This window comes from Chelonoidis abingdonii, chromosome 19, assembly GCF_003597395.2.
Source record: "Chelonoidis abingdonii isolate Lonesome George chromosome 19, CheloAbing_2.0, whole genome shotgun sequence".
In the NCBI taxonomy this organism is placed as follows: domain Eukaryota; kingdom Metazoa; phylum Chordata; order Testudines; family Testudinidae; genus Chelonoidis; species Chelonoidis abingdonii.
In genome coordinates this window covers 15,936,790-15,952,304 of record NC_133787.1, presented here as the reverse complement: position 1 = coordinate 15,952,304, position 15,515 = coordinate 15,936,790, and the positions used below count along the sequence as shown (strand labels likewise).

The 15,515-nt window shown below is 41.2% G+C and overlaps 1 protein-coding gene across 3 annotated transcripts in view; it reads left to right on the top strand.

The window, feature by feature from the left end:
* The window catches only part of ADCY7 (adenylate cyclase 7), a 132,771-nt gene that overhangs the window by 69,924 nt on the left and 47,332 nt on the right, over positions 1-15,515 (top strand). For all 3 annotated transcript variants that reach the window (XM_032784069.2, XM_032784068.2, XM_032784067.2), the window contains exons 3-5: positions 372-581; positions 3,300-3,464; positions 11,994-12,143. In XM_032784069.2, the coding sequence (XP_032639960.1) occupies positions 372-581; positions 3,300-3,464; positions 11,994-12,143 (525 nt within the window). The remainder of the gene's footprint in view (positions 1-371; positions 582-3,299; positions 3,465-11,993; positions 12,144-15,515) is intronic.

Genomic DNA, 15,515 nt, shown 5'->3' with positions numbered 1-15,515 from the left:
TTTTCTTTACTTTTAACATAATTTAATAGAAAAACTATGCTCTGTATTAGATATTAATAAAAAATGTTTATGTAATGGATGGCATTCCCCAATATTAGCAGGTGAAATTGCAGAAATAAGTTGGGGTGTTTTTTCTTTTAATTTGAATAGGGATTTTCCTGTTCCTGGGAGTCTGAAAACATGAATGGTCCCACATATAACATGACAGAAAGTACATCTGAATAGACATTGCTGTAGGAATAGTTTTTTATCTTTAATGTAATATAGTGACATCATAGCTGCATGGGTGACATTAGACACACAATTAGGTTTTGTGCTTATTAAATGGAAAGTTCAGTACTAATATAACACTTTTTTTGTTTTGCTTTTAGCCGGTACCACATCATCATCTTGCTTTCATTATTACAGTATGTACTGCTCTTGTAATATTTGCAGTCATGTACTTGCTTGTATGCATTGAATCCTTATTTCGGAGATGGCTGAAATTATTTGGGATTTTGATTTGGATCTGCTTCCTGACCATAGGATATGTGTCAGTTTTTGGAAGAGGCGCTACCCCATCATTCTATGCATGGGAACAGGTATGTATTTCCTATTTGATGCACTTACATTTAGAAGTGGTAATCAGTATATATTTGTTCTTAAAATTTTAATTATATACTATTTATTCCATTAGTTTTAGGTTTACTTCTTCCCCAAATTAGTTATATTGGATTATAGGATAACACTTTTTGTTAACTCTGTCTGTCCCTGATCCTGCAAAGACTTATGTGCATACACTGCTTAAAGTTCAGCATCGTCACATTGACTTCACTGGGACTACTCCACACAGTGTGCAAAATTAAGCATGTGCCGGAAGTCTTTATAAGATCTTGGCCTTAGGCTTTTAATTTAAATTACCCAAATAAAAATATTACTTATCATGAATGTCCCTTAAAAGTAAATGATTTCTTTAATAATTTTCAGTGTTTTGATAGGGTGCTGATTAGGATCCTGATTACAAAGTGATGTTCAAGTATTTTTTTAAAGACCTCTATAGCTGGGTGTGCCAAGTGAAAGTGTTTTCAAATCAAGTAGAGAGGGTGAAGTGAACAATAAAGACTAATGACGCCTCCTGGCATTGCTGGGTGCGGCTGGAGTTGATTACTTGGTATCTCTGACCAGAAAACTGACAATTTTATGAAGCCGAAAAGTCATAATCTGCAGGAAACTCCTCCTAAGCTCTGATAGCATAAGTGGAACAGTTTTTAAGAAAAGAAAAATTACTTTTTATCTTATTGTACTGACTCTTCCCATTCTGTCCATCCTTTTCTAAATAATGAAAATTAGAAATTATCTACTACACAATCAGAATGGATTTTCACTATGACTGCTGGCCAGCACAGTGATATGTTGACTGCAGACTTCAGCTATTGCAGCTATACAACAGTTAAAGGTAGCAGCATGTATACGATAAAGCCATAGATCCCCAGGTTTATTGCTTAAATTCCCTCTGGTGAGATTTGGCCTTCAAAATCATTCTACTTAGTAGTGAAATTTTAATACAAAATTTATGGGGGGAAAAAATCTCACCTTAGACATAGGGAAAATGATGTTGCTTGTTCAGGGTTGGTTTTTTTTCACCCCTGTAACTAAACAAAGATCTGGCTTTGTTTTTTTAAATGTTGCAAGATATAATGTGAGCTGATACCTTTGACTTTTTTTTTTTTTTTTTTTTTTTATGTGAAGACCATATTACAGGAGGTCAGCTGGAACAGGATTTTTTTTCTGCCTTTAACCTTCCGATGTGACTTTGGTCACAAGTGAAGCTTGTATGTTTTCTTATCTGGTCTCCGTTTGTCCATGTTACAAAACTGTCATAAGGTAGTTAGCATTTGCCATGGGTGAGAATGTCCCCAAAGGAGGCTGATGTCTGGAAACAGCAGGAAGCTGGGGTTGAAATGAAGCGGCAGAGCTGAGTGGGCAGTCTTGCAGTGTGTCTGTCACAGTACTTGACACAAGTATTAGGAGGCCTCATATATTGTGATACAGCATGGCCAGAGGGCAGCATAAGAGTGTTAGCAGGGGGCCTTATTCCCTGCCAAGGGAGGAAGGTTTGCTTTAGATTAACTAGAACAGCTGTGGCCAATTAGAGCACCTGACTCCATTCAGGGCACCTGACTCCAGTTAGAGCACCTGACTCCAGTCATGGGATATAAACCCCTGCTTCAGTCAGACAGGGGGTGGTAGTTGAAGGAGAAAGGTTGGATTGGAGCAGAGTGCAGATTGCAGAAGAGAAGAGTTTGTCCAGAGAGAAATAGAAGGTTTGGAGGAGTGCTGCGGTGGATTGGGAAGCCCAACAGAAACCCTAGGTAAGGGGCACCAGGCTTGTATAGAAGAGAGGCGAGAAGCCCTTCACAAGCTGACGGGTATGAGAGGGAAGTAACCCAGGGGAAGAAACCGCTAGTCAAGTGGTTCACCACAACCCCAGGGCCCCTGGGTTGGGACCTGGAGTAGAGGGCGGGCCCAGGTCCCTCCCTCTCCACTCCCCTCCTCCAAGGACACTAGGGGAGTGATTAAGAACTGGTTCAGAGGCAAGCAATATCGCCCTGAACCTACCCCAGAGAAAAGAAAGCACGAGACCCAGAGAACAATACCGGCAATTTGCCACAATATATACACACACACACCATAGGCTACAACAGAAGTCCATAAATATGGATTTAATGGCAAACTTTAATAGCACTTTCTGAACCATTATGGTTTAGCGGGCCAATGGACGTTTGTAAACTCTTTAACTGTGCCTTCAAATGTATGTTTATATGCAGTAGTGATTACTCTATTGTATCAACTGCATGAAGGATTATTTGATTTTAGAGTCAATAAAATATCAAGCAAATAAACACACGCAAGCTCTTGATATTAACATTATAATAAGAACTTAAAGCACTTGCGAAATTTGAAATTAAAGGAGATAGCTCCATCCTTGCTTTGGACTGTTCTTGGTACATAATTCAGATGTAAGTTGTTATGTCATGTCTGTGGTTATAATGTCTGCAGTATATCTGCTACTTTACCAAAGGAGAATGAGACAAATTAAGGGTCAAGTGTCCTCTTTAAGCAACTGGTTTGGCTACATTCATATTGTAACTTTATCCAGTTTCCTCAAAGCTTTTATGAACAGTACACTCCTTGAGATTTTTATTGTTCCATTGAAATGTCAATGCTAGAGGATGCAGCCTGAAGAAAAGTCAGAATGCTTGTTTCCGCTCTTGCTCTGCTGGCGCCTTATAACAGATTTCCCCTTTTTCTTTTTGAAGGTGCCATTCTTCCTGTTCATAATCTTCACAGTTTATACCATGTTACCCTTTGGGATGAGAGATGCTGTCATCATCAGCATCTTTTCTGCAGTGTCCCATATTGTAGCCCTAAGCATTGCAGTGACACTATATCCTGAACCAAGTCAACAACTCACTACGTTTCAGGTAAGGAAATGCTATTTGTTAGAATATTCAAATGTCTTAGGCAGCATTTCCATTAGAGCTGGGAACAAACTGCAAAGTTCAGATATGGATGGAAGCTTCCACATAGTTCAAGGATTTGAGTCCATCTCGTACACAAGGAATTAACTTCGATATAGCTATGTGAAAAAATCCACACCCCTCAGAGACATAGCTATACTGATGTAACCCCCAGTGTAGACAGCGCTAGGTTGACAGAAGAATTCTTCCATTACCTAGCTGTCGCCTCTCAGGGCGGTGGATTACCTGCGGCACTGGGAGAAGCCCTCCCGTTGGTGTAGGTAGTGCCTATACCGTAGCACTAGAGCAGCGGCGCTGTATCATTTAAAATGTAACATGCCTTCCTTTGCACGCAAATGACACCTATTGATAAATACTTACTTTTTATATAGGATACATATCTATTTTCAACACAAATGAGGAGACAGAAAATGAAAGGGACAACAAATTTAAAAAAATAATCTTGGACAACATTAAGAATAGAATTTTTGAAAATAATGAAAGGTATTTCTGTTAGTGTTATGATTTCCAGACTATTAAGAAAAAGCTTAATGTTTAAGGTGTTTTTGATCATAGATTCTTGGGAGATAGGAAAAGTGCAACTTTATGTGCAGTTTAGTTGCATTCATTCCATGGTTTTACAAACTATGCTGCAGCCTTCTTGGAAGATTTTACATTAAAAAAAAATCCTAGTTACTGGAACGTATTTAGTAGCAGAATAAGTCTGTCAAATGAAATTCCCTTTTTAAATGAATCAAATGTTTTTATTAGTGACTGGAACAAATCCCCTAAAACTGAATGCTGTACCTTTTTGTGATAAAATTGTATCTAGATCAGTGGTTCTCAAACTGTGGGTCAAGACCCCAAAGTGGGTCATGACCCTGTTGTAGTGGGGTTGCCAGGCGTAGCTTTAGACTTGCTGGGGCGGAAGCTGAAGCCTGAGCCCCACTGCTTAGGGCTGAAGCCCAAGGACTTCAGCCCTGGGTGATGGGGCTCAGGTTACAGGCCCTCCTGCCTGTGGCTGAAGCTCTTCGGTATTGGGTTTGTCCCCCTACCCGAGATGGCAGGGCATGGGCGGGCTCTGGCTTCAGTCCCCTGTCCTGAGGTTGTGTAGTAATTTTTGTTGTCAGAAAGGGGTCGTGGAGCAATGAAGTTTGAGAAGCCCTGATCTAGATCACTCGGCAAAAATGTGGAGTTCATGAATCACTGTATTCATGTCCTCATGTTGCATGCTTCTCCAAAAAGAAATTGCAATTTGTTGAATAAACGTGTGCCATATATTAGTCACATTACTTAATAAACTACTGGAAGTCACTCTGATACAATGGGGATGAATGCAGTGTAAGAACAGTAGAATAGAATATTAGCACTCAATACTATATGTGATTTTCTGTATAGTATAGAGTACTATAGTATAGTAAGTAGCCCATTTGACTATAAGACAAAAAATAGACCTGTAGCCAAAAGGTAGAACCATGATTTGAAAAACTGATAATATTATGATAAGTTTCGTCCTGCAAATAACTTTTTTTTGTGTTTTTTTCATAAAGATAACTTGTGAAATTCTAGAATTTCCCAGATATTTTCCATGAGAGAGCTAACCCGTATAACACATTAAAATGAGAAGCAGTAAATTACCAGATGAAATAAGTATGTAGTGGTAAATATATACAAGATATCAAGTTATCCTCAGGTAATCTAATGTAGTTACACCATGGACATCTGTGATTTGCAGCTGTCCTTCTGGGGATCTTCTTTTAAGGAAACAATCTTTTTGTTTGCAATCTGCCTCCGCTGTGCTTATCAGTTTTTCCCTGTGATCTTATCTCTAACAGCTGCAATACGTTTTCATGTATCATGATTATGTTTTAATTTTCACAAACAAACATTGTTAGATTATAGTCTCTCTCCCCTAACCTCCATTCCTACTTTATGCAAATTTTCTTTTTGTCCCTTTTAATTTAATTTAATTTAATTTAATTTAATTTAATTTAATTTAAACTTGATTAGCACAGTCCAATACTAGCAGTTTTGTTAGGATTCTAAGCACATCATCCTAGTTTCATTATTGCATTTAAAAATAATTAGATTGTCTATTGCCTCTCACAGCAGGGAGGAACATTAATTATTGGTGGAATGACCTAATGCTGTAGCCTTTTGACTATTTTATTGTTAAAGGGACACCATTATTTAAGTTTAGCACAGTCATCCTCTATTAAAAGATAAATTAAGTCTTTATGGGGCTGCCATTTAGGATGTTTTCAGTTACTAAGGGAAGGGATGGTCTGTTACTTCTAAACGAAAAGTTTTTTGATCGGTATTTGCTGTATTTCCCCCCCCACTCATGAAACACATGAGCCTGGTGGGGATTTTGCATGAGTGGTAAAAGGGGAGCGTAGGTCAGGCAAAGGCATTTTGGAAATTGACGAGCCCTTTTCTCTTAGCTCTAACAGTCATTTTACATGTCTTAGGGAACAATACGGGAAAACGCTTATTACAGTTTCCTTCAATTTATTTGCCTTGTGGATGACATGTACTTTAGATATCAGGCTTGTTTACAAGAACATGCATCACACATTATGAAACTGAATTGATGATAAAATTATATTTCTTCCCATTTGTACTTTGTATGGTTAAATCACGATGTCAGTAATACTAGTGGTCTTCATTCAAGGACTTGAAGTGAATATAACTAATTTGGGGACATCCTTATCAAACAGTGAAAACACCTATTAGTGCACTCCTTCCCGGCCACTTTCTTTCCATTCCAAAGCCATGAATCTACTGTCCTGTCACAGTTTTGGAACAAAGGTACTGAAATGTAGCTCTGCAACTGCACATGATCCCTCTACTGTAATTAAAGAGAATACAAAACACAAACCTGAATTTGTTTCAGCTTACTCAGGAGAAAGCTAGCGCTTAGCACCACTTCTTTCCCTCACCAGGAGGAGCAGAAATATTTTATAGTGTATTTTTGATTAAGTGCCAGAAATAAAAGAGAGAGGGTGTGCATGTGTCTGTCTTGGAAGGTGAGGGAAAAGATGTGTGTTCCCTAAACTGCTGGGTTAGTGGTGGTGGGGGAGTTGGGTGAGAGGGAGGGGGTGGAGGGGAGAGGTAGCAATCTGAAAGTTCCTAACAGCATATGGCATGTACCAGCCCCACCTTGTCAGTGAGTTTCCACAATCATTTGGCAGGCGCCACCACCAGTCTTTCCTTCCACTTTGAAAAAAAGATAAATAGCTAGAATAAGAAGGGCAAGCACTGTGATTGAGGCTCTCTGCATATTTTATGCATGCGTGTCATGTCTCAGTAAATGAGGTAACTTTTGACAACCTTATTTCCTTCCCAGACAAATGCTTGCGGTAGAGTGAGGTCACTGCTCTTTCTAACATTTGATACTCATTCCATTGTTAGCAGTAGATCTGTTTTCAATACACTAATCACAGCCCAGGGCAGCTCCTGTGTATTAAAAGCTCCCATAGTAATGGAATCAGAGTCTAATCTAAATGACTTCACTAACTGTACTTGGCATATGTTTTCAGAAGTGGCTAGTGATTTCAGGTGTCTCAGAGGCCTTGTCTATACTTGACATGCTACAGCAGCACTACAGCGCTGCCTGGCACTCTCAGTAAATCCAGATTGTTTCAGAGCAGGGATCGAAGGGCATTTGAGAGGCCCAGAACTCTTATGGATAACAGCCTTCCAGCAGACTCCTCTCTATTATTTCAAGGGGAGTTTAGTGGCCCTGCAGACTGCAACTGTAGCAATGTTCATAGGGAGAGAGAGGATCTCTCAGGCAGCTCAGGATGTTTACACTGAAGTGGAGCAGTAATTGCATGTTCATGTTTTGTTTTTTCTTTAAGTAGGAAACATATCTTTGGTGTGGGGGGGGTGGTATACATGGAGGGTGAGCTCAGTGTTGGCCTAATGGGAGCAATGTTAAGTCATGCTGTGTGCTTTTGAAAATCCCACTTATAATGGGCTGGGGAGTGAAATAATGTAGGTTAATAGGTGTTTTACTTTGGGCTAGATTTCAGATTTTGAGACTGATGTAATAAAACCCAAGCACTTGTTTAAAACATTTCTAACACTATGCCCTACCTATACTCGATATATCAAACATTTTTAACCCAATATTTCTAATTGTTTTAGGATGAAAGCAAACAAACACCAAATACAATATTTTCATTTCCAGTGCAAGTAACCATAAAGTGACTTCACTGCAACTGGACCTTTAATTCTCTTAACATTGCCCCTTTTGCAACATTTGGGGGATGGGCAAAGAGGGAGAATTTTTTTTTTTTTTGATCCTCATACAACTGCCGTAGTCAAAACAAAAAAACATCTAATTCACGTTTTGGCTTTATAGATGGATGTTCAGATTTTAAAATTAGCTTCAAGGAAAAAAATCTTGCTGCCATAACTCGTTAGTATTGCCCTACTCTGTATCAATATTAAAAACAGACCTGCTAGAAGGAAGCAGAAGTTGGAAGGTACTCTTCCAGAAATGTTAGCTGGTGTGGATGACACTGGATAGATCTGAGAAGTCTCATGTTTGGGATCTTTGCTACTTTACCCCAGCGCCCTGTCTTCTGTGAAGTGGGGGCCTCTGCTGCTCTACCTCTCCCCTACAACGAGACATGAGGAAAAAAGTTACTGTTGCTTCACCACCCTTACAAGGGCTCTTTGGGTTTTTTGGGTGATTCCACCCTTTGAATAATTCCATGGCCATCATCGGCTGAAGCCTGTAGCTTCCCCATGTTGTTGCAAAATAAAATAGACATGTTTGATAGTGTGGCTGCTGCCCATACTTTTTTGAATACCAGCAGTGAAGATTGACCAAACTTTGGTTAATTTCACAACCTTAAAGGCTAGACAATTAAAAAAAAAAAATAAAGATGCTTGCTGTCTGCAAAAATGATGCTTTAGCCCTAGCTTTCTGTTGCAAGCATGGAGTTTGGGGGAAACATTTCCCACTTGTCTTTGGTTAATGGATTTTTTTCAAGCCCGATCAGTTGGGCTGCACCTGTCCAAGAGGCAAATGTTTCAGCCTTATAGCTTGCCATCAGATGGATTTGTCTATTAGCTCCTGTTAGTTCAATATTCTCCTAGTTAGGCCAGTTCCTCTTTGATCTTTAGTAGTTACAATTGAAAGGTATAATTGCCTTTTTCATGAGTCATGGTACCTATTAATTCTTCATCAAAATGCATCCACTTGACACGGTTAATTTTCTTTTATCAGTTATTAAATCATGCCCTTTTCAAACAGTGTCTCTTGACCTTCAAATGTTTTGCCAAAATAAACTTACCTGTGATTTCCTTTGTTTTTTCCTGGTACCTTCCATTCAGGTAAACACATAATTTTAAAAGACTACCACTCTGGTGTTGCTTAATGCGTTCAGGTAACACCTATCCTAGAAAGGACTCGTTGACATGCAAATAAAGTTCATGCTGGGAGACTGTGAAGAGCTCTTAGTTTATAGTTTGGACTAGGATAGAAAATTAGATGAGTAATATACTGAAAAGATTAAACCTGCTCTAATCTGTCACGTGAGCTTTGGTTACTTAGGGCACAGCTACACTAGAGAGTTTAATGATGCAGCTGTGCTGCTGTAAGCTCTTGGATGTAGCTGCTCTAAACTGACAGGAGAGAGCTTTCCTGTCGGCTTAGCTACTAAAGCCCCTGCAAGTGCCAGTAGCTACGTCGGTTGGAGACGCTCTCCCGCTGTCACAGCGCTGTGCACACTGGCGGTGATGTCGGCGTAATTTATGTCACTCAGGGGCGTGATTTATTCTCCTCCCTGAGCGACATAAGTTATGCTGACATAAGTTGTAGTATAGACCTAGGTGAAGGCATATCCTGGTATTGTGAGACTGATTCATTTGAGATGAAGAAATCAAGGCACGTATTTTCAGACATGTACACCTAAGTGTATGACTGACAGAGCCAGTAGCACTTTCTTGCCCTTCCTCCCCCCCCATATCTCTCCCTCCTAAACACTGTGAACAAACATGCTGTGTTGGATCAAAACTTGCCTGCTTCCTGAGGTTTGGCTTTGTGAACCAAATAACTTGTGTGTGTGGGGGGGAAGTTGCAAGGGCTATATCCATCTCAAAATGTGTTTAGATCCCCTGTAGCCACTCCGTAGCAGCTCCCGCTCTCCCGCTGCCCAGCTCTGAAGGCAGAGCAGAGAGAGGTGGCTGCTGGCCTGGCGCCCAGCTCCAGTAGCAGAGGAGAAGAAAGCCTGGGTGGGAGGCTGGGATACCTGAAAGCACCCCCAGCCTGTGTCTCTGCCCTGGGCAGATGGAGGGTCTAGGGTTCCCCACAATGGCCTAGACTGACCTGCTTCAGCCTGGACTCCTGGGCCCTGCCCCCAGAGGTTGCTGCTCGCTGTAGGCTTTGGTCCCCCAGCCTGGGTGGCTCTTGCTGGCTGTGAGCAGCCAGTGCCCCATACTGCCCAGCTCTGGCTTCCAACCAGCCAGGCCAGGGGGCAGGGCGAAGGGAGGGGTCTCATGGCAAGGAGGGGAGCAGCCCACTCCATTTTCTGTCTGGTCTACCTGAGGTCCCACACTGGGAAGTGGCTGGCGCACTTCTGGGTAACTCAAAATATAAAAACAAACTCCAGCCCAGAAATTTGGGGTACAGGAGGGTGCTCCGGGCTGAGATTGAGGAGTTTGGGGAGCAGGACGGGGGATCAGGGCTAGGGCTGGGACAGGGGGTTGGGGCGTAAGGAGAGGCTCAAGGGTGTAGGCTCTGAATATTGCTTACCTCAAGCAGCTCCCAGAAGCAGTGGCTTGTCCCCTCTCCAGCTCCTATGTGTCCAGGCGGCTCTGCATGCTGCTCCATCTGCAGGCAGCACCCCTGCAGCTCCCATTGGAGTGGGTAGGAGCCGGAGCGGAGCCATGCTGTGGCTTCTGCGAGCCACATGGTGCAGCCTCGACTCTGCGCCCCAGCTGGAGCACCAGAGTGGGGCCAAGCTATGTGGTGCAGCCCCTAACCCAGCACCCAGCGGGAGCGTGCGGGCCGGCTTAAAACAGCTTGCAGGCTGCAGTTTGCCCACCCTGATCTACTCTGACCTCTTGTATATCATAGGTCACAAGCACTACCCAGCATTTGCACACTAAACCCAGCAACTGAAATGAGACCAAAGTATTACAGCCTGCAGGAGACTAGACTAGTATGTGCCACAGGAGGAGAATAGGAGTGACAGAGGCCCCTGCAATGCCAGGGAAATGATTGAGATACACCCAGATCATGCTGGCAAGTGACCTGCCCCCCCACACTACTGGGAAAGACCAAGATGTTGCAAGATTACCATTGCCCATCTGACCTCAGGGAAATTCCTTCCCAACCCCATATGTGGCAAACAGTGGGCATGTGAGCAAGCACCAGCCAACCATGCAGCTGAGAGAGCGAATGCCCCGTGCCACCTCAGAGCCCAGGCTCGCTCTGCCTGATATCCCATCCTTAGTCAGGGCCATTGTTGTTGCTTTAGAGGAAAGAGACCAACCCTTCCCCCTCCAGAGTGCATTGTGGATGTAGGGAAATCCGTGTCTGATCCTCACAACGTTTAGCTGAAAACTTGAAGCATGAGCTTTTAGGAATATAAGATATAAACTGGAAGTGATCCCTAGGGCTGCCTGCCCCCTACTATTCCGAGCAACCCTCTCCTACAATTGCACTCAACAATTGTCCAAGTCTCTCACAACTAATGAAGTTAGCCCCCAAGCTGTTCCATAACCTCTCACCGCTGATGATTAGAAACGTTCTTCTAATTCCCAGCCTGAATTTGTTCCTGGTCAGTTATACTTGTTTACTTCTCTGATAACTTTGCCCTTTGACTTAAATAGCTCTTCGCCCTCCCTGGTGTTTACCCCTGTGATTTACTTAGAAAGAGTAATCATATCCCTCTGTTAGCCATCTTTTTTGTGAGGTTGAAGAAGCTATAGTATTCCAGTCTCCTCTCATAAAATAGGACCTCCATTCCCCTGACCATCCTAGGAGTTCTTCTCTGCATTTGTCTAGCCTCTAACATGGGTGATCAGAATTGTACACATTTTAGTATTGTAAATGAAGTCTTATCAGTGCCTTGTACAATGTCATTAATACCTCCCTCTACTGGAAATGCCTCGCCTGACATATCCTAGGATCAGATATGCCTTTTTCACAACTTCATTATATTGGGAACACGTGTCCCAATGTCAGGCACATGTCTGCAAGCATGGGCCTTAACTAATGTGACTGAATCCCTCTTGTGTTTTAATGTTTTAACATGAGTGCGTTAAATAGAAGCACTCTTGTTATTGAGTTAGCGTCTGTTTAACACACACAAGTTGGCTAACACGAAGTTTGGTGGTGGTTTGCTTGTATGAAAGGATGGAGAAAACTTGAGCTTTTTCTTATGTTCTGGACAAAAAACATTTTAAGTTACTTCAGTATAGAATACGAATCAAACTCTTCTGCAGCGCTTGAGTATTTTTCTTCTCTTGCAGTTACTTGCCAATGCTGTAATTTTTCTTTGTGGTAACCTGATGGGTGCATTTCACAAGCATCAGATGCAAGATGCTTCATGGGATTTGTACAGATACACTTCAAAGTGCATTCAAGTCCGAATGAAACTGAAGATTGAAAAGAGGCAACAAGTGAGTAAAAGCCTCTATTACATGAGTTATGTGTTTTTCTTTTGCGTGATGTGTGTCTTTTTTTCTAAGTTTGTGACTAATGCACACTGAAAGGCTTGATTCAATTCCTATGAAAACCACCTAATGTCAAAAACAGCTGTGCCATTGATAATAGAGAGGGGAAATTAAAGAGAGAAAGCTTCTTGTCTTATGTCTTAGTAAAAAATGACAAATCTGTACAGTAGTAGACATAGTATTTGAAATCAGAAATTGATTATCAATCATTTACCTGTTTTCCTAAAATAGTAAAATGTAAAATAATCTCAGGAATTTCGGAAGAAAAGTAAGTCTTAGTCTTCAGATTTGTATTGAGGAGAAATCTTTTTAATTAAATTCAGAACGATTCTGCCTTCTTTATGCAGATGTTGGATGTTTGAAATTCTGTAATCTTACTCTTTCCTGGAAGAGCACTTGCAAAATGTTCATTTTCTGCTAATGCAGAGACAGATAGAAATATATATTTAAAATAGCCAACCAAGTAAACAAAAATTTTGCAGTGTTGTGTAAAATACACTGACAACATTTTGTAAGTGCCAAATAATTACTTGCTTTGGCACTGATAGTTAGAAGTGAATAATGTTAAACACTATGAAACCTTGACATTCATACTGATGTAAGATGTAATTTTGTATAATTCAGTCATAAGCTAGCATTGGTGGCTAGTTACTGTAAAGATCTAATAGTAGGAGCAACCCCTCATGGTAGGCAGAGAAAAACTTTTCTACTTGGATTTGGCTTTTTTCTATCTCGATCAGCTGCTATAAAGGTTCTTTTGTTCTTGCCTCAGCGTGCCCATTTTACTTACCCAGACTCAGCTGTTGCAATCTTCTCTGGCTGCTTCACCAAGCAAAGACCATTATTGCCAGACTGTTAGTCTTATACATAGTGCACTTTCTTTTCCCCTCTTGTAGACTGCTTAATAACGTTTTTGTGTTTGTTGCATATACAGTGAGGCCAATCCTGAAAGAGGGCTCACTGCTGACTCATTTTTTAACAAAACACACCTGAGTGGTATTTTTGCAAACAGTGTTTCATGATAAAATGAGGGTTTGGAAATGCAGATGGGAGGAGAAGAAAACCTTTTGAAATGTTATAGCAAGGGTTGGATTGTAGGGGTGTTTCTTTAAATGCTTGTGGGAACAAATGATCTAGAAACATGGGTTTTCCTCCTGGGGGTTGCAGACATTTATCTTGAGGTCACAACTATCCTGCCTTTTCCATATTGCTAAGTGGAAGGGAAGGTCCCAGTATGGAAAATACTGAGAACTGCTGATCTAGAATGCGGCATGTGTATGGTGATCTCAACTCATAAATTGTAAGCTAAAAGGAGAAGGCTGAAAAGACTGAATTGGAAAGAAGACGACACCACATTGCTAGTGTCCAGTCTGCCTTTTATTGCCTGTCTTACCAGATGAGATGAGCCCTTAAAAAAAAAAAATCTCGATATGAATGCTAATTTTTTTCACAGATAGCAGCTAGGGAAGCATCTAATCAGCTTGCACTAGTATCAAGCTTTCTGTAACCCCCTGGACTGATCCCTGCTATGGTAACTTGCATTTTTCTTTTTATTTTTTCTTTTCTTTTTTTGTCCTGGCGCCCTACTTGAAAGCCAGCTGTCTTGCAGGCTATATATAGTTTTCCTTGCCACCTACATTGTTTGTCAGACTCCCAGCTTTCCATTTTCCTTGCCCCACCAACCAGGAAGATGTGAGAAGGGCAATTTAATTTCTGAAAAAATAACACCGACCTGTAAAGTCACATTATCTCACATTAAAGAACTATTCTGTCATGTTCAGCAGGGAAAGGGGAAAACGTGAGGTGGCAAAGTTTGCAGATGATACTAAACTGCTCAAGATAGTTAAGACCAAAGCAGACTGTGAAGAACTTCAAAAAGATCTCACAAAACTAAGTGATTGGGCAACAAAATGGCAAATGAAATTAATGTGGATAAATGTAAAGTAATGCACATTGGAAAAATACCCCACTATACATACAATATGATGGGAGCTAATTTAGCTACAACGAGTGAGGAAAAAGACTGGAGTCATTGTGGACAGTTCTCTGAAGATGTCCACGCAGTGTGCAGAGGCGGTCAAAAAGCAAACAGGATGTTAGAAATCATGAAAAAGGGGTAGAGAATAAGACTGAAAAATATTATTGCCCTATATAATCCATGGTACGCCCACATCTCGAATACTGTGTACAGAGTGGTCTCCTCACCTCAAAAAGCTATACTGGCACTAGAAAAGGTTCAGAAAAGGCAACTAAAAGATTAGGGTTGTAAGAGGTCCCAAGTGAGGAAAGATTAAAGAGGCTAGGACTCTTCAGCTTGGAAAAGAGGAGACTAAGGGGGGATATGATAGAGGTATATAAAATCATGAATGGTGTGCAGAAAGTGGATAAGGAAAAGTATTTACTTGTTTCCATAATGCAAGAACTAGGAGTCATCAAATGAAATTAATAGGCAGCAGGTTTAAAACAAATAAAAGGAAGTTTCTCATGCAGCGCACAGTCAACTTGTGGACTCTTTACCTGAGTAGGTTGTGATGGCTAGGACTATAACAGCGTTTAAAAGAGAACTGAAAAATCATGGTGGTTAAGTCCATAAATGGCTATTAGCCAGGATGGGTAAGGAATGGTGTCCCTACTCTGTTTGTCAGAGGATGGAGTGGATGGCAGGAGAGAGATCACTTGATCATTGCCTGTAAGGTTCACTCCCTCTCGGGCACCTGACATTGGCCACTGTCAGTAGACAGATACTGGGCTAGATGGACCTTTGGTTTGACCCAGTACGGCCGTTCTTATGTTCTCATTATGTTCTTAGGGCTCTGTTGTCACCCTAATTGTTCACTAACCTCAAGTCTCTTAAAATACCAGGGAAGGGGAGGGAGACTTTGACTTCTTTTTCCTTGGGGAGGCAGTGGAATGTAGGTTTCTCCATAACAAGATCAAACCATATTTCTGTCTAATCCTCCTACACAGCAGGAGGAAGAGGAGTTCTTGATGCTTCAGAAATAAGGTGACCTTTCCCCCTACCCATACTGATGACATACACATAACTAATTATCCAATGTTGTACGTGAGAGAGAGAATATCCTGCTCCCTGCACAGGCTACAGATTGGTACCCAGAACCATTTGTTAGTCTCCTAAACTCACGCTGCTGTGGCTTTCCATCATCTACTGTATTTTCTCATTTTTAAAAGGAAATCAATATTTTATTGAAATTCGACTATATTTTCAAAGTGATGGAGTGTGGTAAGAATTCCTGGCTATCAACCTTGGTCTACCAGGCCAAGGAGGCTAACTTAAATCCATCCTTTAATTGGTTCAGC